Here is a 27,410-nt window from a genome sequence, read left to right on the forward strand (position 1 = left end):
TCCTTTCTATTCCATGCAAGTCATACAATTAAGCAACCCTTATTGTACTTCCTCATGGGCTACTTCCACATACGGCAGCTGGCTAACATCCATTTGTATTCTTTCCTTTGTAAATGTCTGCATTATTTCAGATTGTCCATTTAGAAGAGAATGTGAAAGGGGTGGATTTCTCTGACTTTTTGGAAGATTCCTACCCAATGTTGGCAATTTTTCTCCTGTTGGCTTTTGATACTCTTCTCTATTTGATGCTAGCCATCTACTTTGATAAAGTCTTGCCTGGTATGCATAAGTCTTATTACAATTTTAATTAATTAATTAATTCTCCTTCTCTTATGCTATCTTCTGTAAATAACATGGTTTGACTGTATTGTGCCCTACTAGACTGGGATCAGGAGACCAGGGTTCTGTTTCCAGCACAGCCACTGGCTGGCTTGGCCACCTTGGGCAAGTCACTTTATCTATCTGTGCCTCCCATCTGTAAAATGGGGATAATTGTACTTGCCTTTTTGTAAATTGTAAATTGCTTAGAGATCTATTGATAGAAACTGTTATATAACAGTTAGGTATTATTTTCCCATTCTGCTCGGGCCCAGATTGATTTATTGACTATTTTCTAAGCACAGTTAATGCACGGGAGAATGACAGATCTCAGGACAAAGTCCTCTCCCACAAAACTAATACAGTACGGCAGTGTTTCCCTTCCTTACCTTACCAAGGTGCTTTGAAAATATTCCAGAGGGGCTACCTCTAGGAAAAACAGGATTATTCATTCCCTATTCTATTTCTATCTCTGGTCTCCTGGTTTGTTGACACTGCAGGAGTTGATTCCATTTGTGATTGTGATGGCACAAATGACAGTTGGGTGCCTAATTCTATTTGGATTTCAGTGGTGCGAAGCCGCATTTCTACCCTAGAAAATATCCCCCAACAACTTTATCACAATAGTTCACTGAATAAAAGGTGCCATTTTATTTTGTTTAATAATTAGATAAGTATGGGACGCACCATTCCCGTTTGTTCTTCCTGAAGCCATCTTATTGGTTTAAAGAAAGAAAAAACCGTGTCAGCAATGATGTACTAGAACATGAAGAATACAGTGACCAGGCTTTTGATGATCATGTTGAGCAAATGCCTCCAGAATTTCGTGGGAAAGAAGCCATCAGGTATGTGCAGTAGAACGTGTTTGTTTGGCTTCCATCATGCTAAGGCTTATATGAGTCTACTTACTGGAGAAATGTGAAGACTTGGATTTCTGTTTAATCTTACCCATAAAGTATTCTGGACCTGATTCTCCAGTAGGTCTGTGCCGAGCTGAGAAGTAGAAGATGACTGTAGGAACCCCCCACAGTACCTACCTACCTTCAGCCCAACCTAGGAGCAGAATTTTAGGAACAGCCTCGCCCTTTGATTCCAACGTTCATTCAAACCTGTCTGCTTCTTTTTCAGTATCAACAATATTAAAAAAACCTATAAAGGGAAGGACAAGATTGTGAATGCTTTAAAAGGTAAGAAGGGAAGCCTCTGAAATAGGATGACCACACGCCTCAATTCTATAGGGACAGTCCTGATATTTGGAGCTTTTTTCAATATAGCTGCCTATTACCTCCCCATCCCCTCTCCCAATTTTTCACACTTGCTATGTGGTCACCCTACTCTGAAAGTGAAGGTGCCTGTGGGTATTTTATCAAATCACCAAGCCACCCAAGAGTCCATGGTTCCCATCCTGTCCATGGGTATTTTAGTTCCTCTGTGTGGCCTCAATACCAAGGGGAGGGACACAATTTATAAATATAGAAAAAAGATTCAACAAGGATTTTGATAGCTATTAATAATTATACATGAAAAAGGAACTTGTTTTGTACCAGGTACCTAATTTGTTGCCCATGTGATGTGGTTACTATTTAGCCCATTCCATGCTCTGGGCTCTTATCCCACAAATTTGAAAGCACATTATAATATCCATGATGCCCATCAACAACCACAAACCCTCCAACTCTCCTCAGAAAGCTGAAAATGGAAAAGGTTAACAAGTCCCAGTTCTGGCATGCCAGGGTGGGGAAGTTTCCAAATCAAGACCCCTCATGCAGAACTCCCGGAGAGCAGCTCACTCCTATTTACGTTAGATGTGCTCCTGCTTGAGCAACTTTGCCGACGTCTAGTGTGGTAATACTAACTAGATCAATTACCCAGTTACCCGTAGTCCATGAAGGTTGGGGAATTTTTAATCCTAATTCTTAGCCCTTCTCGGGTTTAAACTTCCTTTGCTTTACCTTATCACCAATAGCATTTTTTTTATATATTAGGCTTGTTGCTTAATGTTTATGAAGGCCAGATCACTGCATTACTTGGTCACAGTGGAGCTGGAAAAAGTACGCTACTGAACATCCTTAGTGGACTTTGCCCACCTTCAGAAGGTAAAATTATGTAATGATAAACTGAAGGGAAGGTTACTAATGTGTGCTTTCCCCCACCTACACGCACCTTCTGGACTCTGTGAAGGAATGAACGGTTTATGGTTACATGCAGGAAGGCACAATAGTAATGTGTGATTATAAGTAGATGGGAATGCCCATGAGCTCTCAATAAGATGGAAATGAATGTCACTTCACTAAGGAGCTACTTGAACCTCTGAAACATCTGATACCAGCTACTGTCAGAGATAGAACATTACAGCAGATAGACCACTGCCCTAATCTGGTAGGACAATTCATATACTCCTACATATTCATAGCAGGGAAGCATGTGGGATAGGCTTCCACACCCTGCTAACTTTTTCTCCTCTATCTTCTCCTTCTTTTTGTGTTCTTCAAACACAAAAGTTTCTATACCATGTACTAAACCCAATTTCCTCTCCTCCTTTCCCAGAGACTCCCCTTATTTCAAGCAGATGAAGAAGCAGGGGATGGGTGAATTGGTTAGAATAAAATAAGTTGACCCAAATTTTCTCCCAAAATTGCATCTATTTCCTAAAGTTTGAAAAGATTTATTTAGCATTTGTGTGTATGTGTATTTTTCCTCTTTTTTTTTTGCACAGCTGTATCTTATCAAAAGAAAGCAAAATATTGCCATTGTCTGTGAATCTGGCACACTGTACAAAACGTCTGGCAAATAATGTCTCATGCTGGTAACATTTTAATCAATTTATTTTCTTAAACAAGTTCACATAAGAAAGTTTCATGTTATATATTTGACTAATGTTTTTGTGAGATAAATACTAGTGGGTTACACCTATTGTGACAGGAACACATTGCAAATACCCAGAGTTTTCTTGCATCCAGGTTACAAGAGTAGATAGTTCTGCTCATATTTCAATATCAATGTCTGACATACCACGCATTCTAACAGCATGTTATGTTTTCTGTTTCTCATGTTTACTTTGAAGGCTCTGCCATTATATATGAATACAATGTGTCTGAAATGGAGGACTTGGAAGAAATTAGGAAGATAACTGGAGTTTGTCCACAATTTAACATTCAGTTTGAAGTTTTAACAGTGAAAGAAAATCTAAGGTTTTTTGCGAAAATCAAAGGTATTCGGCCAAAAGAGGTTGAACGAGAGGTAGGTGTGTTTCATATGGAAGATGGCTAGAGAGGAACCTTGCCTTTTACTAGATTTAAAGGGCCAAATTTTTCACCCTGGTCTCTAACTTTGTATGCACGATTTTATAAGTGCAGTCACAGAAGTGCCCAAATGACTGCATTTACGCATACAAATAGCATTCACACATCAGTCAGTACACACAAATTGCATTTGTTCTAGCAAATAATTATTTATTTGCATTAGGACCTCTAAGTGATCCTGTAAGTGAGATCAGGGACCCATTATGCTAGGTGCTCGGTAAACACATTGGAAGAGACAACCTTGACCCTGTCCCAAAGAGCTTACAATCTAAACAGACAACACAGAGACAATTTGGGAGAGGACACAGAGAGGTCAAGTGACTTGTTTAAATAGTAGGTGTGTGGCAGTGGTGGGAATAGAGCCCTAGTATTCTGACTTCCAGTCCAGTGCTGTACCAACTAGGCCCTGCTATCTCCCAATGGCTATCAGCACACGGTAAGTGGCCAGGTTTTGTACATTTATCCAAAAGGGTCTGAAGTCTTAGGCTGTAACTTTGAGAAGGTATAAATCACCATATTACACCCTTCCCACTGCTAATGTAAGTGATTTATTAGGGTGAACTTTCAAATATTCTCTTTTATTTCTATTATGGGGATAAAATGCCATTGTTTCCTTTGGGGAGGGGGAGGGCAAGGCCGGGGTACGTTTTTCCTAAATGTAGGCCTATTCACAGGGACCAAAAGACACATGGGGTATATCTACACTTCAAAGAAAAACCTGCACCGCTGACTTCCAGAGCCTGGGACAATTGACTCGGGTTCGCAGGGCTCTGGCTACAAAGCTAAAAATGGCAGTGTAGATGTTCCCATTTAGTCTGGAGCCCAGGCTCTGAAACCCAACAAGGGGGGAGCATCTTGGAGCCCGGCTCCAGCCCAAGCAGATATGTCTACACTGCTGTTTTTAGTCCTGCAGCCGAGCCCTGCGAGCCGGAGTCAATTGACCCAAGACCTAAGGCGGGGCTGCGGGCTTTCTTTTGCAATGAAGATGTACCCTGGAAAGCTGGGTTAGATTAGTTCGCATATTGTCTGGACAGCATGGGGCCTACCAAATGCATTATGCACCTCCATTATGTTCTGTCCTGAGCCAACTCTAGTGTGTTATGGAGAGGGGATGCCTGTGAGGGACAAATGTCTGTTAACACCATCCAGCCATCATATTTCAGGTCTTCCAGGGAGGTCTTTTCCATCCTTCTTTCATGGTTGAAAGTCAAAGATGATTCTTGCAGGGAAGTTGGTAGGCATTCAAAGCATGTACCTGTACCACCCATATCCTAGAGAGCATTGGGTGACTGTTTGAGAGAGTGGGACCTGGAAATCCAAATGTCTCTTATTATGGAATCCATATACCTCCAGTTTATGAAACTGAGCTCTTAGATTACTCCACTCCCAGATGTTCCCTTGTCTATTGACTCTCGTACAGTCATTGGCCAGACACGTCAAGTCCAAAGATTCAAACGACATTGTTTGGCCTTCAGCAGTAAATAAATAATAACTGTTTGCATTTTTGGTTTAGCTGTAATAGCCAGCTGGAAGCTAGTTAGTGAAATCATAGAACATTTTGTTCATGTGTCCATGAACTTCCCACAGCAAATTTAAACCTCAGGATAATTCTACATTGAACGCTTCCGGCCATTTCTGGGAGGGTTGTCTGTGTCTGATTTTTCCCTCCAAAATAAATCTTGGTTGTTGCTTTGTATCTGTTTATTAAGTAACACAAAACGACAAATGTTGTTAAGTGTTACGTGCACATATGTCATGTTAGAGAATCGAAACAATCTCAAGTTACAAATTCCTCCTGATGGTGAAAGTTTCTGATGTTCAGCTTTTTGTTAATTAGAGATGATTCATGATCCTGACAAAGATTAACAATAATGATGAATCTGCATCTATATAACACTTTCAATTGAGTACTTTACAGAGGGTGGTGAGTATTATTATACCCAGGGATTTTCCAGGAATAGAATCCAGGTCTCTGAACTCCTAGCCCTTTATTCTAACCAAGGACCCTGTATCATTAACAATATGTGATGTGTCACTTTACAGAGTCCTTCATGTCCCACCAAACTAGGTCCCTCCTAAAACCTGACCTCCTTTATCCAGTTCCTCTCATCATACCACAGATCCATATGGCCTCTACACTAGGATATGCTGACCGACAGTTAACGTGCCTTTAACAGGGAAGCACATTCAGACCCATGAGTAAGGCAAGAATTTGTGGATTAGGTAGGATCAGGGATTGCGCAGCTGTGGAGCTTGTTCACAAGAAGTCCATGCTAAGCACAGAATCATAGAAATGTAAGGCTGGAAGGGATCTCATTAGGTCCTCTAGTTCAGTCTCCTGCACTGAGGCAATGATGGAAATTCCACAGCCTCTCTAGGTAATTTGTTCCGATACTGAACTATCTTTACAGTTAGTAAGTTTTTCGTAATGTTTAACCTAAATCTCCCTTGCTGCAATAGAAGCGCATTACTTCTTGTCCTGTCCTCAGTGGCTAAGAGAACCATTTATCACCCTCCTCTTTATGACAGCCTTTTACATACTTGCAGACTGTAATTCTGTGTCCTTCACCCCCCACCCAATCTTATCTTCTCCAGATTGAACAAACCCAGTTTTTTTAAATCTTTTCTTGTAGGTCATAATTTCTAGACCTTTAATCATTTTTGTTGCTCTCCCTCAGCACTTTCTCCAGTTTGTCCACATCTTTCCCGAAGTGTGGTGCCCAGAACTGGACACAGTACACCAGTTGAGGCCTTATCAGTGCTGAGTAGAGTGGAAGAATTACTTCTCATGTCATACTTACAACACTCCTGCTAATACATTCCAGAATGACATTTGCTTTTTTTGCAACAGTGTTACCTTGTTGATTCCTAATTAGTTTGTGGTCCACTATAGCCCAGGAATCCTATTCTGCAGTACTTCTGCCTAGGCAGTCATTTCCCATTTTATATTTGTGCAACTGATTATTCCTTCCTAAGTATAGTACTCTACATTTGTCCTTATTGAATTTCACCTATTTATTTCTGACCATTTCTCCAGTTTGTCAAGATCATTTTAAATTCTAATCCTGTGCTTCAAAGCGCTTGCAACCCCTCTCCGCTTGGTATCATCTGCAAACTTTATAAGTACACTCTCTATGCCATTATCCAAAGAATTTATGAAGATAATGAAAATAAAACTTTTATTCACAAAGTTCTATATAACCCAAAGTAACACCAGCCAGCAACGTTCTTGGCCTCATTCCATTCCCGCAGCTCAGACTTGTGTCAACTTCAAACTGACAATAAAAATCCAAACAAACGTTGTACACATGGCTGCTTTTCTGTCTCGGAGTTCTCTGTCTTGGTTTCTTGTCAGCAAGCCCTGACCCTCCCTCCCATGAAAGTAGCTCAGCCCCTATTTAATGTTCTGAGCTCCACATCATTGCTTCAGTTCAAGGAGGCATTTCCAGCTGGGACTATGAAAACCTTGCTTGTACTGAACCACCCCCAAAACACAAAAAACCCAACCATGCCAATGTCAGCCTCAGCAGGGCTCCAATGGGATGGAGTCTCCCTGGGGACATAGAATGACTGTACACTCCATCCCACTGTACCTGTATCTTTTCACATAGGAATGGTTATTTTACTACAAAGTTCCCAAAGATACCACTTCTGGATGTGCCATTATTTAGTAATTATACCCAGTACTGCCAGCCCCAAGTGTTACATTAGTTCAAAAACAGCAGACCCTCCCTTCCCATCCCTCCATGATGAAAAGCCATCCGATTTTTTTTAAAATAATTAATTTAGGGTTCTTTTAAGTTTGCTTAATCTTTTGGGAAAAAAATGAAAGCTGAGATTCTCAAAATAATTTTATTTCAGCAGCTAGGGGGCTTAAGGCGAACAGTGCATATAGCAAGACTTGCAATAAATCTCAAGAGTCGGCAACACGGGAAACGGTACCCAAGAATGACTGCATGGAGCTCATCAGGCATTTTGGGGTGTAGAGCTGGTTTCATATTCAATTATTGACACCCGGGGGGGTAGCCAAGCTCCTGTGGGCTAAAAAACAACAAATAGCTCTGAGGAAAATCCTAAATGACTAGCGTGAAACCAGGATGTTCTTTCTTCCCTAGGTCCAAAAGGTTTTGACTATGTTGAAAATAAAAGACATCCAGGATTGTCAAGCTAGCAGCTTAAGCAGCGGACAGAAAAGAAAGCTGACACTTGGGATTGCCCTTTTAGGAGACCCCCAGGTAAGATTAACATTGACTTGTTGGGAGGACACCCCCACTTTCACATGCTGGTGAAAGAAGCCAGCAGCTGCTGACTTAGTTGGAGGGACTGTGTATTTCATGATGCTATTTGTTATGCAGTCATTGTGTCTTATCTTATGTAAGGAGATGGTACCTGGTTACAGGCCGTCTCTGGCTGTGTATCAAACACTGATTGTACCATGCCCCTTACAGGCTGGTGTGGGCTCTGGTCTTTCCGGAGGGCACTGTGCCATAGGTCATTCAGACTGACAGTCCTTTCACAGTTGTGGGGTTCAGAGTCTCTGTCTGATGTAGGGGACCAGTCATGGATATTAAGGTGTGCATGCTGCCTCTTCTGGTCCAGAGATGCTGGTGGCAATTCCATGCTGAGACCCTGCAGAGGGAACCATGGCTGTATGGGCCAAAATCTCTTGCTTACCAAGACAAGAATGCACCCAATGGGAGATGAGGGCACATAGCATGTCACAGGAGTAGGCTCATAAACTGTATAAATAGGTACAGCTCTATCAATTTAATTCTCTTTCCCTATTTGAATATAATGTTTTCCAGAGGAAGTGTGGGATTTAGATGCTTCAGTCCCATTAAAACCCTAAACGCTCTGCTAAATGTGCAATCCTAAATGTCAGAATTTGTGTCCCGGTCACAGAATCTTTCATGTGACTGGAACTGAATGTCTTATTATTTCCTCCTGGCAGGTTTTGTTATTAGATGAGCCAACTGCTGGATTGGATCCCAGTTCCAGATACCATATATGGAGCCTACTGAAGGAGCATAAAGCTAATAGAGTAACCCTATTCAGTACCCAGTTAATGGAGGAGGCTGATATTCTCGCTGGTGAGCACTGGATTTCTCATTACCCAATAGATGATGATAATAATAATTAGTAATATAGATGTTATTGGAGCTGGTCGGAAATGTTCCAGTGGAACCCCGTTCTGTCAGAAAATGCCAACTGCTCGAAAGCAAAACATTTGTAGAAATGTATCAATTTTGACAAAATTTCAATTTGGAATGGAGCTATGGAATGGAGTGTTCTGATAATGATCTTTTTGGAATGGACCATTTCAGTTTTCCATTTTGAAAGGACTTTTCATTTCAAGTTTTTTTTAATTTTATGCTTTTTACCATAAAATTGTAAAAGTCAATATTGGAATGAAACGTTTTGATTTGTTTCACTAAACCTGAATTTTTTTTTTCCAGAATTCTATTTCATTTCAAGTTGATTTTTATTTTCATTCCATTTTGGAACAGAAAAGAGTTCAAAATCTAAGGATTTCCCATGAAACAGAAAAGCCACTTCCTGCCCTGTTCTCGGTGTCATCACTTGTTCTGTCCTGACTGACTGAGAAGTCTAGTCTTTAGCACATCCATTTATTTATAAGACAGACAAGGGGTGTGAGGGAATATCTTTTACTGAATGGATTTCTGTTAGTGCAAACCCCAAGAAAAGCTCTGTGAAGCTTGAAAACTTGTCCCTTCCACCAACATAAGTTGGTCCACTAAAAGATATTACCTCACACATCTTGTCTATCTCATATCCTGGGACCAACACAGCTTCAACAACACAGCAAGCATTTCTTTATAGACTCTTATGTCTCCCCTCACCCATCTTTTCTCTCTAGTGAGGAACAATCTCCACTTTAGCTCTACGGTACAAATTATTTTATTTCTGTTTCCTTAGACAGGAAAGCTTTTATCTCCCATGGGAGGTTAACGTGTGTTGGCTCTTCTCTCTTTCTGAAGAGAAAATGGGGAATCGGTTATCACTTAAGGTGCAGTATACTGAGCTTGTGCTAAAGGGATCCATTTTGAGTACATTTTGGGTCTATATTTCTTTGGGAGGAGGATAGTGAATGGAGTAATAATCTCTATATTGTCAAAATTAATGTACACAGTATGTATTAGTTTTATCATTTGTATGTTAAACGTTTTTCTCAGCTATTTACGGTTTTCTGTCAGACAGAGTGGGCGACCTCTGTTAATTTAAGTTTTCTGACCAATACTAAAAGAAAAAGGTCTTTTCACAGATAGGTAAAAAAATCGAAAGATGTGCAAAACAGTTTAGTAATTCATGTCTAAAATTGGCATTGATTAACAATGAAGTATGTAGGTAACCAGAGGACATTGGGTTGGTTGGTATTGTCCTTTCCCCCGCTTTTGCTCCATTGTTTATTTGAACTGTTACTCAAGGAAACTCCCAATAACTTGAACGGGAATTTTGCCTGCACAAAAGTTGAATAAGGGCCTCAGGATTTGGAATGTGGTTCCGCAAACCCTTGCTCATGAGAGTAGACTCTAACCAGAGAAATCAACATGCGTCATAGAATGAAAGGGAGTTTGTAGACTTCCAAGAAGAAACATTTTATTATTAACAAATCTTTGTCATTTAGCATTACATGTTTTTTTTTTTTGCTCATTTTTTTTCTAAGTTACATTTGACAAATTGTACAAAGCTCTTGAAGTAGCTGATCAATTCAGGTCCGAGGACTCCATTTGGTTTCCTATCCAAATATTTCATCTCTTCTTTTAAGAAAATAAAATCCCATGCTGTTGAGGACTGTGCCTGATCCTGAGAGGTGTTTTGCTCTCTCAAACACAACTTAATTCTGTGATTCTTTTCTGGGGCATCTAATGCAAAGTTGCAACAACTGTGTTTTAGCTGATATCTTGTAAATACACACAAAGAAAGTCCCTCTACATCTCTGAACTCTGTCAAGCTATTCTCTGTGATGGACTTTCCATATCTGACATTCCTGTGCATTTCATGCAACCTTTTTTTCCTCTCAGGAATCAAACCAAATCCTCAACTGCAGGTGGCAGAAAGGCAAACACTGGAGCTGATCCTGTAATTAGATTCCATTCCTGCTCCCATATCGCATCAATTTTTCAGTAGCCTCCAAACTTCTCCATATGTTTGAGAGAAACAGAACCCTTGATAGTTTGAAAAGCTAGCTTTCCAAATGCAGAGTAGGTGTGTGATTAGGAGTCTTGTTACGTATATGCTAGTGAACAGTTCCTTCTGAACCTTCTTCAGAAGACTTAACTTTTTCCAACAATTAATTAAGTGGCTGGATGTATAGTTCTGGATTTGTTGGATTATTGCAGGACGAATAGAAGAGGCATAGTTACAAGTATTTCCTTTTTCTTTCATTTCCAGCCTGCACATAAATGACTCTTGTGATTCTGAAAAAATGACATCTCTGGTCAAACAGCACATTCCCAATGCTAAGTTATCTGTACAGAGTCATGAAGAACTGATTTACATGCTTCCCTTTGAAAATGTGGAAAAGTTCCCTGGTAAGTATCGCTTTGTAATTTAAGAGTGACTCTTTAGGATGTCATCATAGCGGAGAAGTTTCAGGAGACTAAGTCTAAAAGATTCCTGGAAGAAAATATCCCTACATAAAGCTGTCTGAACTTTTTTAGAGATTTCCTTCAATGTTTTGCCTGAATTATTTTATGTCAATTGTCTCTCTAAGCTGAGCAACCCCATTTTACCATATCTTTTTAAGGAAAAAAATAATTAACAAAAAGGGCTGGAGGAGATGGATGGTGTTGTGAATAAAGTACAGAAGATCTGGGTTTTATGCCTGGTTTCTGTCAGCTCTGTTACCTTTGGCAAGTCATAGTTACATGCTATGTTCCTCCATTTCCATATCTGCAAAGTCAAGATATTAATAACTCCCTCACAAGGGAGTTGTGAGGCGTAATGCACAGATTCATAGATTCTAAGATAATCAGTGATTATCTAGTCTGACCTCCTGTATAACACCGGCATTAGAACTTTCCCAAAATAATTCCTGTCTGAACTAGACAATGTGTTTGTAAAGGATTTGGCGATCCTATCATGAAAGACGCTGTACAAATTGAAACCATAATTATCGTATTTTATTTTATTTTTTGTGTGCTCAAATTCCCACTGAGCATCTGTAACAGGGATTTCAAATCCTAGTTGGCTGAATACCAGCTCTACATAAAACAGGCTGGAGAACAGTTTTCTGTCACTTTGCTGTTTAAATGCCTAAATCCAGTCATGATTGAGGCCTTGGTGAATCCGTGTTCAGCCCAAAGTATTTAGCAGCCACTCTGTTCTTGAAGCTTTAATATATGCAACTGTAAGACTGCAACTGTTAGATATTTGTGTTTTCTAGAGCTGTTCTGTGATCTAGACACTCATGCGTGCCAAGGGATTCTGAGTTACGGCATTTCTATGACCACCCTGGCTGATGTGTTTCTGACACTGGAAGAAGAAGCAGCAATTGATCAAACAGGTGAAAAAGGCCTATACTGTCCAGTGTGACACGGATGACTCAAGCTTTACAAAGGCACAATGGGCGTTTTGTCTAATAAAGGTAGTGGGATTTGTCCCAGGACCAGATAAATCCAAAGTGAAGTAACCTTATGGTATTTTCTGTTCCGCTGAGAGCATGCCAAGACATCTGTCCTGATTTTTAAAATAATTCTTTTCACATTTTTAGAAGAACTGCCTGGAATCCGGAATCTCATTCTGGTCCTCTCCGATTTAGACGGCAGATCTGAAATTAAACAGAGAGCTCCCAGCCCCCTCCAAACAAATCCCAAACAGAATTAAACTTGCCAGTGCCAGACGCACACGCTGATGTGACTCATCAGTGCTGCAATTTAGTAATGGTTTGGTATGTCCGACAGGATTGAAAGCTGATCCTTCAGCCTTTGGGTTGAGTAGCCATTTCCAAACCCGGTGTCCAAATATCCATTTTAGACTCCTACTCCCCGATTTGAGAACTCAGATCAGCGGCGTCATTTGCTATAGAAGGCGGTAGCACCTTCCCCAAACCTAAGTTGACCGCCCTTCCCCCCCAGAATTTTCATTGGTCTATATGCTCCACTTTTTCTCCCTCCCCCAACTTTGCAGGATATAATATAATCACATATATATGTGACACAACTTGTACCTCCCCAGCACCCGGCCAAGCATTTTCCTAAAATTACTCCCCTGGCTCAGATCCAGGTGTACCGGGTACTTTAACTTAAATGCCTATGTTTGGAAACTGAGCTTTGCATGGCAAAGTGCATCCCCTGCACAGGTGCTGTTGCTCCCATAGGGAAGGGGATTTTGGTTCCAAAGTGACTGTAAGACTTGACACCAGTTCCACAAGGTGTGTCTACACTGCAATAAAACACCCACAGCTGGTCTATGTCAGCTGACTAGGACTTGGGGGACTCGGGTTGCGGGGCTCTAAAATTGCAGTGCAGACGTTCAGGCTCAGACTTGAGCCCAGGGTTTGAGACCCTGTGAGAAGGGGAGGAACCCAGAGCCAGGCCACAGCCTGAGCCCGAATGTCTATAATGCAATTTCATAGCCCCCCCAGCCCCAGCCCTGGTCATCTGGCATGGGCCAGCCACATGTTCTATTGCAGTGTTGACATACCCTTAGAGTTGTCCATGGTTGGGTATGTATCAGGATTCCTTACAAGGTAAAATAAAGCTAGCTCCTTATAGGAAGTTCTTTGAGACGGCAAATAGAATTTAAATATGGTGAACATTTTCAGTTGAAATATGAATCTATTGGCCCTGGAGGAAATACACAGATTATAAATCGTGACGTCACACCGATTCTGATCTACATTACAGAAGAACAGCCATACAGGGTCAAACCAATGGTCCATCTAGCCCAGTATCCTGTCCTCCAACAGCAGCCAATGCCAGGTGCTTCAGCTGGAATGAACAGAACAGGCAATCAGCGGGTGATCCATCCCCCTGTCTCCCATTCCCAACTTCTGACAGACAGAGGCTAGGAACACGTCAGAGCAGGATTGTGTATCCCTGCATACAATTGATGTAACTACTTAATATTCTCACTCTTCATTTTTTGAAATTTGAACCTCCAGCGCAAATTACACACCTGGTCCTGTAACTTGCTGATGCCTTCTGTGAGAGGCTGAGCACCGTCCCCTTTCCATTGACATCAGTGGGAGCTGATGCTGTCAGAACTGGCCTAGTCAAACCATACATTTCCCTAAACGTCATTAAATTCTTTATTTTGCTCAGTATTTAACAGAGAGAGAAAACATCTTGCTAACCCTTCTACCGTGTGTTGTCAGCATCAAAAAGGCCAACTTCAGTTTTCTAAGGGTTCCTTCTAAATCCATTCTAGCTATTTCCCTCCTCCCCAGCTGCTCACTCACAGCTTGTTGTCCTGGCGTGGTGGAGTTCAAGGACTCTGGCGGGTCAGGGCTGCTGGGGCTCTCCCACCTGACCCAGCTGAGGTGATTGCAGCTTGGATTGCTGGGTAAGGATCCCTCAGAATAGGCACCTGATCTAAGTCTGGCTTCAGCCTACATCGCCCCTCACCTTGAAGTCCATCTCAACCCCCACGCCACCCGTCACCTCGAGGGCTGCCTCTGCTCTTCCGTGTTTTGGAGCTTAGCTCTTCAGAGTGGGATCTGTGGGATCTAGGTCTCTTAGCAGAGTCCTCACGGATGAGAGGTTCTCCCTTTTTTGTAGTGTTCTCCAGGTTCCTGTAGCCAATGGTGCTTGAGTGCAGTCACCATCAGGGTGACCCAGGCATGTTCGGTTCACTTCCCCGATAGCATTTGATTGTCCTCAAACTCAAAACTGAACTGTGTTTTAACCAAAATGACTCCAAATGTCACATAACTGAAATGCAAATGAGGCCTGGCCCACTCTGTCATTTCCCTTTTGCTTGCCAGCAGATACCAGCAGAGAATTCCCTTCCTTATAGAGCCTCCGTCCATCTGGAGTTCTCAAGCAGCTGCAGATGACTCTTCTCCCATTTCATCCGCTGGTGTCTGTGATATCCCTGCTTTCTAGGGCTTCCAGCCAGAGGGCTTACTTGTTGATTGTTCCAAAGTTTATTGCTGGTAACTGAATTCATAATACATAGCAATGAGATGCAGATTAAATCAGTTGGTTGGGTAAATCCTTTCCCACCATCACCACTTCTCATTTGTAATCTGGGGTTGATTTCATACCGCTCTGTAGTGAAGCTAAAAGGAAAGCACTTCTGAATTCATAACATCCCCTGGTAAGGTGTAAGCTTTAACTGGCTGATTCCTTTGCTCCTAGATTATGGCGTTTTCGGTGAGGAGCAGGCAGATGAGGAAAGAGAGACCTTCTCTCCCGATGAAATGGAACAAGGTCTCCTGTCACTCTCAGACATAGGAAAGGCGACTGTAAGTGGCATAGCCCTCTGGAGACAGCAAGTCTGGGCCATGGCAAGAATTCGCTTCTTAAAGCTAAAGCATGAGAGTCAAACCCTTAGGTCCATGTAAGTGCCAGTGTATCTGACCATATATATGAAAAGCAAAAGCAAACTCAAACAGAACGTACCAAAACCAAAAAAACCCTGAAAAAAAAACATCTCTCACTGGTATATATTTTGTCAGCACTCCAAACAACTTGTAGATTAAACAGCAAATTCACAGGAAATAACAGGCTGGGTTTTTCTAGAATCTGCCCAGGCAGCCACATGGTCCAGCAAGGGTGGGGGTTACTGGATCAGAATAATGTCTTGTCACCCGCCATAGAAATTTTCAAAGCCCCGCTCTTTCCCCAGTGCTTTGTTGCTTGCCTCTGCACACAGTGCCAAATTGTTATCTGTACGCCATCCTCATCTTCATCCCCTCCTCTGCCTCCTGCCAACCTTGCCCATGGCACCCTTCCCCACCTTCTGCTCTGCCTTTGCTCGCTGTCCCAGCAAGCGTAGTTGTGCTGATCAGAGCATTCGGTTGCCTGAAGCTTCTCCCTGCCAGTCGCACTTGTGGGTTGAAGAAATGACTGGCAGAGACCAGGAGCTGTCTTAAAGATTTGTTGATCCTTCCATATCCCTGAGTTGCCTGGCTAAACTCCTAGCTCTAAGAAGCCTACAGGTCTGTGAAAATCAGTAGGGTAATGCCAAAAACACATCAATAAGGGAGTACAATCATCTCTCTTTGATCTTCTTGCCATTTTGGCACCATGGATTAATAAATGGATGTGTATTGTGACTCATCACCTTCTCCTCCGTTTTAGATTACTGGTGTGTGGCCTCCCTATACTGCTTTGCCTTATCAGCAGGATATTGGTTGAGAGATATACTGACTTAACGATCAAGATTTCACCTCAGATGTATTTTCTCCAACCTGGACAGGAGCACTACCGAACACGGCACACCAGCTTATTGGTCCTCAATGATACAGGTGAGGAAAAATGGAATTAAGAATGCCAACATTGGAATCTACAGCACGTTGTAAGTATCCTGTTGATTTGCCTCAGGCAATCATTCTTTCTTTTGAAGAAATAGACAAAATCGGTACAGAGTTGCAAAGTATGTTCCAGCACTAAATCCTAGAGCATCTTAATAGGGATTCCCTGAATAATTCATACAAGATCATTCATTAATTAGTTTATACCAGAACAACATTTGTTGTTTACGCAACCCTTTGAAAATATTAAGTGTTATAATCAGAGTTACATTTAATCCACTATTACATGGTTCTTGAATTTGCCATGATATTCATACCTTGCTGCATGAATCATACTTCAGATTCTTTTTTTTAATTTAATGATGTTTCTAACCCTTCTGGTTCTGAAGTGAACTTTGGAAACCTGAACCAAGTGTAAGCTGATTCCATAGTGGTTTCCTACATCTGCAAAAAGCCTGCAATGACAGCTTTGAAAGGTTTGACCGCCCCCATTCTTCTCAGTGGAGTGTTTAGTTGAAAACTGAAATTGTGGGGAGCTGTAGGAAGTGGACTGACTTTAATACCAAAAGAAACAAGATAGGCAGCAACTCTTCTGATTAATTATTCAATGCATGTTTCAGAATATTTCATTCCAGAAAATATTCCGAGATTTCAACTTTTCATTGTGATCTGAGATTAAACCAAATTTCAAAATCTCTGAATTTCCATTCTGTAGGAAATTATTTTTTTTTTTACCAGCTTTACTTTGGACCATGCAAACTTCCTGATTACTGTGTGCAGCAAAGTAATTTTTGCTAAGAAACACCTTCCTGTTAAAAATGCCCCCTGTCAGAAATCCATCACTAGAAAGATGTTAGACGTGTAGGCCCAGTGATATGGAAGAATTTCAAAGAGCTTCTATCCAGCCTTTTAGCTTACAATAGGCCTTGTTAAGGTGACATTAGAATTTTACTTGGAATGGTCCTAAACCACCTAATTCAGACCTGGACACAGATTTTCTCGAAGACGAGGGTGTTTGGATGGGATTTTCATTTTGCTTTTATAATTCTTGTGCTTTTATTCTGAAAGAACCGTCTAAATTCTGCCTAGGCTCACACATTGAGGACTTCATCAATGCTGTGAAGAGTCAGAATATAATGTTGGAAATAGCAAATGGAGAAAACATCTCAGAGAGTCGAGAATACAATGGGGCTATTAAAGTATCGCTTGTAGACAAGGTAACTGAAACGAAGGATATATGAGGTTCTGTGAAACTTTACAACTTCTAAAACACTGATGAAAAATGTTATTACTAGAGATACATGGTTTTTTAACAGTAAACACTGGGCCAAATTCTATGCTCATTTACACTGATGAAATAATGGAGGGCAAAATTTAACCCTCTGCTTTTTCAATCCAGTTTGCTCAGCTACATAAAGTCTGGTTTTTAGAGTGGAGCTTGACTAATCTTTCATTTCTTCAGCATTTCAGATTTTCACTGATGTGCCATGCCAAGAGAATCAATTGCTTTCCAGTGCTCATGAACATCATTAGCAATGCCTTGTTAAGGAATTTGAATTCCACCCGGCATATTCAAGTCACGAGTCTGATGCCCTCTGTGGTGTGTATTTGCGTAGTCTGACCAAGGTTCTCAGAAGTGATTAGTTATTTTGGATACCTCGATATTTGGGTGCCCAACGGGAGAAACCTTAAAGAAGCCGGATTTCCAGAGAGTGCTGAGCACTCGTCTTCTAAAAACTAGGCTCTTTAAAGGGTCTCCAGGTGGGCACCCAGAAAATCTTGCCCCTATGTGTCCTCATGCTCCCTACATTATATAATTTGGAGTTGCTTTCACCCTAAATGATCCTATTTCACTTTAGCCATGCATTCAATAAGTCCCTTCCAGACATTGTTGCCTTTTGCTGTATTTTCAGCCTGTGCTATATATTCCTTGAGGTGGGTGGACCCAAGCAGTACTCATCATTCCTTACAAATGCAAATCTGTGTTTATACCATTATGTTTTCATTGTCATTAGAGCTAGAAAAGAACTGCTAGGTTATGTTGTCCAGACAAAGTGGGACAAGTCTTTAAGTAGAGCCACATTCTTTCCACCCGTAGATTTTTCTAATGATTTGTCAAATCTGCTCAAACATGGGAAGGTGGGTGGCCATTCCATCCCTATGTACATCAGCCTCTGTGCTTGAGAAATTTCTGCTTGAGTGTGTGTGGATTCTGGGGGAGGTTGAGGGGGGAATTATTTCCCAAGAAATGAGTCCTTCCAGTCCCCTCATCATTTTTATACTTCTCCGAATTTGTTTCCATCCCTCTGTATTGTGGAATCCAGAACTGAATACAATGTTGCAGGGTCAATCTGTAGAGAGGTGGCGGGGCTGTCACCTCTCTGGGATGCCTTACTAAAAGGAATGCCTTGAGGTTGCATAGACATGATGCCTCTGCATATGCAACCTCAAGCCAGCCTTCTGTAAAACAACTAGGATGCTTTTGTATCTTCTGCTGTATGTTGACATTATTTAAAACCTGTTCTATTTTTATTTATATGAATTATATGAGCACCTACAAGGAGCGAGGCATGGCCATTACATGAAAGCATATTGCCATTTTTGCTTACTGTTTTTTAGCTTCCATCTGCTTACTTAGTGGAGTTCCTTTGGTTTGGCATTGTTTTCATGTCTGTTTTTACATCTGGTCTTCCACCTCACTTTGCAATGAGCAGCATAGGTGATTACAAGGTAAGAATGGATAATTTGGGTAGGTGAAAGTAAATGTCAGACCCACTGTGTTTTCTGTTTTCAACAATAGATCATTGCTTTTTCACATCTTATAAAGATCTAGTGAGAAATCCAACCAAGCCGTGTTGTTTCCCAGTTGAAAAAATAAGTCTTTCAGACAACAGTGAAACTGTGTGTGCGTGTGTGTGTTCTGTTCCTCTGACTCCCATTGGTCCTAATCCTATAAACACTTATACACATATTTCATGTGAGCATGTGAGTAGTAAGGGATTATGATTTCAGTGAGACTACAAGAAAGTGTTTGCAGGGCCATAATATGGATTATTCAAACTCTCATGCATGGCAATTCTAAGCAGGTATTTTTATTTGCAATATCTATTTTCCCATTTCATCTAATTCAATGGCATTATCTGACAATTGAATGAATGCCTTCTCTTTCCTTTCCTAGATAAAAGCTCACTCCCAGCTGTGGACTTCAGGCATGATCCCTTCAGCATATTGGTGTGGCCAGGCTTTGGTAGACATTCCTCTCTACTGTGTTCTTCTCTTCACAATGATTGGGATTATATTTTTAATCTATTATAAAAGTAGTCTGACTCCTGGATTATTAGCCTTACCTATGGTAAATTGACTTTTTAATAAACTATATGGAAAATTCATCCTCAAGAATAAAATAACTGGGGGGAAATTTAGGCCTGATTTTTTTAAAATGTTATCCGAGTACTCTAGTTTCTTACATATCTTTCCCCATCCTAGTATCGGAGCACCTGTTTTCTATTCTGAACGTTTGGATGCTTTAAAGATCTATGTTGAAATCTTCATTAATGGTTCTTGCAAGTGCTGATCTTAGAGAAAGGTTTAGCAGCTTAAGAAATCTATGCCATTTTGTCAGTTGTCAAACTGATGGTCTTTTTCTGGAGAATCGTATTAACAGAACTATACAGCAAGAGTGTTCTACAAGGGCACTGTGGAGAGAAATGTGCCCGTCACAGGGCTGCGTATGCCTGATTTTGCACTGCACATTACAATAAGTTTGTCACTTTTTTCCAGGACAAAATTCAACATATATATTCAGAAGGGAGAAATAGCTGTCCATTCCTAGCATGTTATTGGGTTTTCAGTTTGTAAGGGAGCTGTGTTCATGACAATAGCATCCTTTCCCAGCCACAATTCCATTTGGTTAGGGTCAGGTAATACAAATGTTCCATCAAAGATGTCTGTGATACAAGTTTTATCCTCTAAATTTGCATTACTTGTTGTGTGTATTGGAGTGAATCTCATTCTGATTCTCTTCATCCAGATTGTGTCTATTTTTGGCTGTGCAGCATCCATTGTCGTCCTCACCTATGTGATCTCTTTTGCTTTTCGTAAAGGGAAAAGGCACGCTGACCTTTGGGCTTTTATCTTTATATTTGTAAGTACATGAATGGTTCCGGGGGAGGGGTCATGGTGTGGTTGAAGATCAAATTTTATCATAGTGACAATGACAGAAAAATTTGGAGGACGTAAGTGGGGGGGTATCATCCTGGGTTTTTGTTCAGCTTGTTATAAAGAGAGGTGCCAATTTCAAAATTCGGACCAGGATCTTGCTTTGGATTTCAGATTCAGAGGCTCAGATGAGCACTTGCTTCCCATTTGCCAAACATCTGAGCAGGACATTGCTAATATGCCTGCAGTTGGCGCACGCTCACAGAGGCAATGCAAAATTATGTATATGTAACTTTCTCTTAAAGTGGACTAATGGGTATGTTGCTTTTTTTTTTTTTTTTTTTAAACATGGCTTTCTAGGTTTCTTTCGTGTTTAATGGAATTTCCTATCTATTGTATGTGGACTTCTTTGCGACCATCTTCACTACATTGATACCTATCTATACATTAGCTGGCTGTCTGAAAATAATCGTAGAGGTATGTGAGGCAAACAACAAACTCCAGCCATAATTAACTTGACAGTTTTAATTTGAAAAAGCTGAAACAAAACCTAAAAAAACCCGAGGGGGTCGGAGGAGAGGGTTGTTTGGAGCGCACTGCCAGCTGCTTTCTTGCTAGATACGTTCCATGACCTGACACCTTGAGTTAAAATGTCAAACCAGTGCAATGACTCCCACCAATAATAGTTAACAAAATTCCCAACTGAACTACGCTATGAAATGCCACTTTGCATGTACAAAAAACTACCTGCGTGATGAAATATTGATCCAAATAGCATATGATGGGTGCAGCGCTGCAGCTATTCACTGGGAAGGTGGAACCAAACATGCAGGCCAAATCCTAACCGGTGCTGAGCTTGACCGCAGTTGGAATTTGCAGGTGCTCAGCCTTGCTTAGGAATTGTCTCTGTGGTTCTAGTTTGTATCTATGAACACTTCCCCCATATGTGAGCCCTATGCCAATGACTGATAGCAACTGTACTAGACTAGTGAAGGTATGGTTCCAAGGAAACAAGGAGGGGAGGGTAAGGAGGCAGCTGGCTAAGGAGTTCCACAGGTTCTTTTCCAAGGGGTCAATACAGAAGTGGAGTATGCTCAAAGGTGAGGATGAGGGGCTGTAGTGAGAGGAAGGGGGGAGCCAGGAATCATGTAGAAAAGTAAGGTGGCTGGGAAAGAGTCAGGGAAGCAGCAGGTCACATCTACTTGGAGAAGAGCAGAGACGAGTGAGACTGAGGAAAGGTTGAAAATAGCAAGAGAGGAGAAATCTAGTGGCCCTATGATGGTCCTGTGGAGGTGACTCTTGGCAAGGGCTGTGAGAAAAGCGAGCACCACCATCAGAGGGGGCAGTGTTGGAAAATGAGATCTAGGTTTCTGTGAGAGCTGAGGTGGAGAAGGAGGGAGGTGAAGGAACTGTGGATGGCGGCCATTTCAGAGAAAGCAGGAGAGAGGGGAAGTTGGGGATGAGGGGGGAAGTTAGAGGTGAAGAGACTGGCCGAGTGGATGGCGGTGATGGCAGGGAATGGTGGGGATGAAGGGAAAAGCAAAGCTCGGGGAAGTGTTGCCAGATACGAGAAAAGGAAGACAAAGGAGCAGTGGAAGGTGGGATGTGGATCTCGGGAGGGTAGGAGATAGGTATGGGAGGGAGAAGAGAAAACATAAAGGTGGTGGGAGGGAAACAGGAAGTGGCCAGGGAGTAAAATGAAAGGGGAGATGGAGCATGTGGTGGAAGCAGGGAGGTTCAGGGTGGAATCACCTGACAGCCTCTCATTGAGTTATAGGAGTGAGTCCAATCCTACCAAACCAATGAAATGCTGAGTATTTGTGCAGCCAAATGATAAACGATGAAGCCCCTTTGAAACCGAGGTTTCAAATGAGATTTTCTGGCAGGTCCCATACGCTCTCTCTACCAACACCATAACCATTGCAATGAGCCTATATGTGTTTAAATACACAGGGATACATTCAGTCGTATCTTACGTTCAAAGGCTATGGGTTTTCACTTTTACGCTACACTGGAAAATGTGGCTGTTTCTAACCCGTTCATTGTTTTATCCTCATGCAGGTGGCAGAAGACAATTTATTTCCCCCACCGGAAGAATTTGAAGACTGGGTGATGAGCAGAGCCCATTTGCTCGTTAGCCTGGCAGTAAGAACAAAGTTCCACAATAGGAAGCATTGCTAAGATAATGTGACATTTTCCTCTGTTTTCAACACCCTCCTCTTCCTGAAAGGAGTTTCACTGCCAAAGATTTCTTTCACTGCTGCTCTGAGAGAAAAGAAAAAAGACGTTCCGCCCAATCTTGTGACGTGCGGATCCCTTTCAACTCCCTGTAGACTGCGGCGGGAATCAAGAGGCCTCAGCGTCTCCTTGGTGGAATGTGTTACCTGGCAGGGAGAGGCCAGGCGTTCCAGCTACCTAAGCGGGAGCTGCACAAGCATTACTTTCACTGCATTGTGTGTGTGTGTGTTGTGCGTGCGCACGCACCCTTGTGCATCTGCCACTCACTGAAGGCTCTCCCCACATACCTCACCTGCATCACAGCACCATTCCTTTCCTTCTTACCCCCCATTATCTCCATTTCCCCATCCTTGCTTCCTTTGCCTAGAACTGATTTCACCTTCCAAGTGAGTACCCTAACCCGGGAGCTCTAATCCAACCTCACTCTCTCTCTGGCAAGACAACAGAGTCGATGTCAGAGCCAATATTAGATCTGGGTTGTCCCTGCTCTCTGTCCTGTGCTCAGATCGCTAGGCTATGTCTCTGTCTTTTTTGCACTCCGTTTATCTTCACGTGGGGTGCTTAAATCTGAATTTAAAAACAAAATGCATTTGGGTGAAATCCCCAGATCCACTGATGTCAATGGGAGTTTTGCCATTGACATCAGTGAATCCAGGCAGTTCACGCATTGTCTTTTGCTTGTTTTCCAGCCGTACCTGCACTGTATTATTTTCATTTTCATTCTGCGATGTCTGGAGTGGAAATACGGAAGAAAAACTATGAGAGAGGATCCAATCTTCAGGTCTGTGCAAAACAGAACCTATACAAATTGAACTGAGCCTCAGGATTTAAAGGCTGAATAGATCAGATGTTCATGACACAGGAGCCACATGTGGAAATCAGCCTGTGTACCATGTGCTCCAAGGACATTGAGTTTGGCTTTTTTTCTCTGTAGAATTTCTCCCAGGAAAGAGATCTTCCGCCAAAATCCTGAAGAGCCTGAAGGAGAAGATGAAGATGTTCAAGCTGAAAGAATGAGAGTCGGGAGCGCAATGACCTGTCGGAACCAAGAAGAGGTAAAAATAAATGGGGAGCATGTGTACCCAACATGAAAGCATAGATGTGTAGGACTGGAGGGGATCTCAATAGGTCGTCTAGTCCAGTTCCCTGCGCTCAAGGCAGGACTATGGAATAACTAGACCATTTCTGAGAGGTGTTTGTCTAACCTGTTCTTATAAACCTCCAATGGTGGAGATTCCACACTTAGGAAGTTTTTCCTAATGTCCAACCTATATAATAACAATACATTATTTGGGTAGGGGCATACAGCACATCTTCCCACATTACCCTGCCAATTTCTCTCAAACCTAACCTTTGGAATTAGATGGGTATTTAATCTCTGACAAATTGTCCATCTCTCTATTAAGAGTGCCAATTTTTATGCAAATAGCTATGACTGGTTTTGTGACATAGACCCCTGAATACTGGAGGCCATATTCCGATTTCATTTACTCTGGTGACTCTTTTAAATTTGGCAAACTTCTGTAATAAAACATTTGCTGATGTGGCTGTAAACTACTGCGTAATATAGAGGAGTTAGCCTGACTTTAAATCTGATTAATCGTCACCAGGCCTTCATTCTAATCCACCAAATGCACAGAACAGTTAAATGCTATATATTTCACTTTGCAATAAAATCATCCATTTCTGCGTTGTATATATGCTGCGTGTGTCTTCCTTGTCTTCATCTTAGAACCATAGCACAAGGGAGCTGCTTAATCTTACTCAAGACTTCTTATGCAAAGTATCTTGATCCCCCTGATCATGGAGAAAATACAAGCTAAAGAGTTTCTCACCTATTAGCTATTTTCCTCTGGCTGACGTCACTGGCAGAAAGAAGAGACCGTGTCTCTATCCTCCTGCCAGATAGGAAGAGCAGGCCAGCCCATGACATGGCAGAGTCTGGGCTGCATTGTGCTCACAGCTGGTCCTGAACGCTGGAAAACACCTAACAGGTTGTTGGTGTCACAAGCAAAGCTAGTCGGGAAATGGATTTTTCTGCATAAAAATCCCCACTTTTTATCAAATGATTTTCATCCAAAACCCGAAAATAATTTGGTTTCCAGTTTTCCAGTGAAAAACAGAAAAAGTTCAAGGAACATTCTGTGAAAGTTTTTTAATTTATTTGAAAGCCCAATTTTACATCAAAAAGAAGTTTAGATGAAAAATGTCCGACAAGCCGTAGTTACAAATATAGCTTGCTGGAAAAGGGATCTCTTCCCAAGAAAAAAATTTGCATTTCTGTCAGAAAATCAGTCCAGCAGAAATTCCCAAATTGTTCTAGTCGCAAGTGATTTTAGTCATAATTGCTTTTTCAGTAACGGAGCCACCACCAACAGACACTCAGAAAAACCTAACTTTGTCTTACCACGTGCATTTTCAGAGCTGGAGTCTGAGCAGTAGATGGTTGCTTCTCAAGCAGTGCTTAATAAATCGACAAGTCCATATAGTTAATAATAGTCAATTGTTCGTTTTAAAATATCAGCAGAGGAAGTGAGGAGGGTTTGTGATACTAAATGAATTCTAAAGAACTGTTTTCTTGATCGTCTTCCATTCATTTCTCAGATTAGGCCATATCATCTACATCTATATTTTTGATCAAAGTGAAGGTGGTTTGCTTTTCTTCCATAGAGACCAATCCTTACCGTCAACAGCCTGCGTAAGGAATACAGAGACAAGAAGGCCAGCTCCATTTTTAATAGACGGAAGAAAGCAGCCACAAGAAATGTCTCCTTTTGTGTTAATAAAGGTCAGAACAAGGGGTTTTAAAAACAATGTTATGTGCTTTGTTTACTAGATTATTTAAAGCTAGGGAAAGTTACTGGATTAACATCACTTGTGACTGAAATCGTCCAGTCATCACAGAAACCAAGCATGTCAAATTGAGTATATTTGGGTAGGGACATACTGCACGTCTCCCCTCATTACCCTGCCAATGTCTCTCAAACCTGACCTATGGAATTAGATAGGTATCTAATCTCTGGTGGTCCTCCATATCTCTGTTAAGATTGCCAATATTTATGCAAATAGTAATGGTTCGTTTTGTGATCTAGACACCTCAATGCTGAAGGCCATATTTGGATTTTATTTACGCTGGTGAGTCTTTTACATTTTACAGACTTCTCCAGACGTCTGCAGGTGTAACTGTGACTGGAATCTGATCATAGGGTTTTAACGGGCACTATCAGCTGAGTTTACATGGGCCACTGAACATGCATCACATGGTAGAGAACTTCAGTCATTACCAGCCTAGTGGTAGGTGGAATTTAAATCAGTGACCCAGGAATGCTTCTCTATCTCATCACCAGTTCAGAGATATGTGTAAATATTTGTACCACCAGCACAAATGGCAGGCCATCAAGTGTATCAGTTGCAGGAAACATAAAAATCTTCTGCACTGTATTCCAAAACAAACAGGTGGTTCTCATTTGCATGAGACACTAGTCCTGTAGGGACAAATAGCTGCAGAGTTTTGCAATTTCCCTGGTTCCTTTCCCTCTTTCTTGTAGTGAGTCTTTGACACAGTTGCTCGGAGTTCCAGTAGACAGTAGTCATCTGTCCATTTTATTCTAGGTGAGGTTTTAGGGATACTTGGACCCAATGGGGCTGGCAAAAGCACAACTCTAAAGGTGATCATTGGAGACACGTCCCCAACTGCTGGGCAGGTAGGAGAAACCTGCGGAAGGGGAGAAGGATCATGATCTATTCTGAACGCTAACTGCAGGCTGAAAACTCCAGGATTATGTCCTGGTCCTGTTAAAAGCAATGGGAGTACATCTCTTGACTTCAATAGGTATATCTACACTTCATCTGGAAGCGAGTCTCCCAGTCCAGATCCACAGACTCGTGCTCGCGGCGGGTTGACTGAGAGCCACGATCCAGCCTGAGCCGCAGCATCGAAGTAACAGCTACACAGCTGCTGTTAGCACGCTAACGTGAGCCCTGATAACACAAGTTTGTGGAACCAATTGGGAAGCTCTCTCCCAGATGCAATGTAGACATACCCAGTTGGGTCAGGATTTCACCCTATGACTGCAAAACCTACGATAAACTACAATACGTTTGCAATAACTGCATCAAAGCCATGCAGCCTGTCTGAGTTTCCAGCCACAGTCTGATGCAGTGGGGACAAAGATGGATCTGTTGGTTTAGATTAGGTGGATTAGACTGCTATGGTTCATTCATCGTGCCTGTCCCTGGTTCTCCTGCTGAATGTGAGCTGACCTTGCCACCTGGGAAACAGTGCAACTGAAACCCACTCATTCTGAAACTGAGGACTGTGGTATTAGGAATAAAGGGACGCCCAGCATCTCTGCTGCAAAACACAGTTGGCTTATTCAGCACGTGCACACGTTGCAAATAATTTCTTCCTGTTAGCTCACCCCCTAACCTTAGAGCCCCGTGCCTTTCACTCATTTCCCACAGCACTACAAAAAGGAGGCTGATCTATTCAGAGAAGAGCAGAGGTTGCCTGCCTCTGAACAGTGAGCAGCTGCATTTTACCTCTTCTCCCTGTCTCCCTTTCCCTGTGTTTGACCATGCTGATGTAGTGGGGGCATATTAGATCTGAACCCAGCTGAGTCCCACAGCTGGGCCCTTGGTGAGGTCTGCAGGATTCCATGCAGAAGAGAATTTTTTAAAAGTCTGAAGAAACACTTCTGCCTTTGAGGCCAGAATAACCCATTGTTTGTGCAGGTGCTGATGAAAGGGATGGATGCAGCTGACTCTCAACCAGGAGAGGACACAACTGACTTTCTAGGGTATTGCCCCCAGGAGAACCCTCTGTGGCCACACCTTACTGTGCAGGAACATCTGGAGGTTTATGCGGCTGTGAAAGGGATGAGGAAAGAAGATGCTGCTGTTACTATCAGACGGTACAGAAAAATAGATGATTCCAACCTCTATGGGGGGAC

The 27,410-nt window shown here is 41.9% G+C and overlaps 1 protein-coding gene across 1 annotated transcript in view; it reads left to right on the plus strand.

Moving 5' to 3' along the window:
- The window catches only part of LOC137152805 (uncharacterized), a 110,220-nt gene that overhangs the window by 71,708 nt on the left and 11,102 nt on the right, over positions 1–27,410 (plus strand). Inside the window, exons 48-71 of the mRNA XM_067547772.1 lie at positions 132–279; positions 989–1,163; positions 1,447–1,505; positions 2,304–2,414; positions 3,383–3,558; positions 7,736–7,855; positions 8,572–8,710; positions 9,558–9,648; positions 11,034–11,173; positions 12,028–12,147; positions 14,945–15,146; positions 15,890–16,056; positions 17,131–17,279; positions 17,525–17,662; positions 18,682–18,792; positions 19,241–19,414; positions 20,093–20,206; positions 20,581–20,697; positions 22,282–22,365; positions 23,148–23,239; positions 23,393–23,513; positions 25,129–25,246; positions 26,071–26,162; positions 27,193–27,371. Coding sequence (XP_067403873.1) covers positions 132–279; positions 989–1,163; positions 1,447–1,505; positions 2,304–2,414; positions 3,383–3,558; positions 7,736–7,855; positions 8,572–8,710; positions 9,558–9,648; positions 11,034–11,173; positions 12,028–12,147; positions 14,945–15,146; positions 15,890–16,056; positions 17,131–17,279; positions 17,525–17,662; positions 18,682–18,792; positions 19,241–19,414; positions 20,093–20,206; positions 20,581–20,697; positions 22,282–22,365; positions 23,148–23,239; positions 23,393–23,513; positions 25,129–25,246; positions 26,071–26,162; positions 27,193–27,371 — 3,137 coding nt within the window. The remainder of the gene's footprint in view (positions 1–131; positions 280–988; positions 1,164–1,446; positions 1,506–2,303; positions 2,415–3,382; positions 3,559–7,735; positions 7,856–8,571; positions 8,711–9,557; positions 9,649–11,033; positions 11,174–12,027; positions 12,148–14,944; positions 15,147–15,889; positions 16,057–17,130; positions 17,280–17,524; positions 17,663–18,681; positions 18,793–19,240; positions 19,415–20,092; positions 20,207–20,580; positions 20,698–22,281; positions 22,366–23,147; positions 23,240–23,392; positions 23,514–25,128; positions 25,247–26,070; positions 26,163–27,192; positions 27,372–27,410) is intronic.

Source organism: Emydura macquarii, unplaced genomic scaffold (genome assembly GCF_026122565.2).
Source record: "Emydura macquarii macquarii isolate MOO-44397 ecotype Brisbane River unplaced genomic scaffold, CSIRO-AGI_Emac_v2 contig_1230, whole genome shotgun sequence".
In the NCBI taxonomy this organism is placed as follows: Eukaryota; Metazoa; Chordata; order Testudines; family Chelidae; genus Emydura; species Emydura macquarii.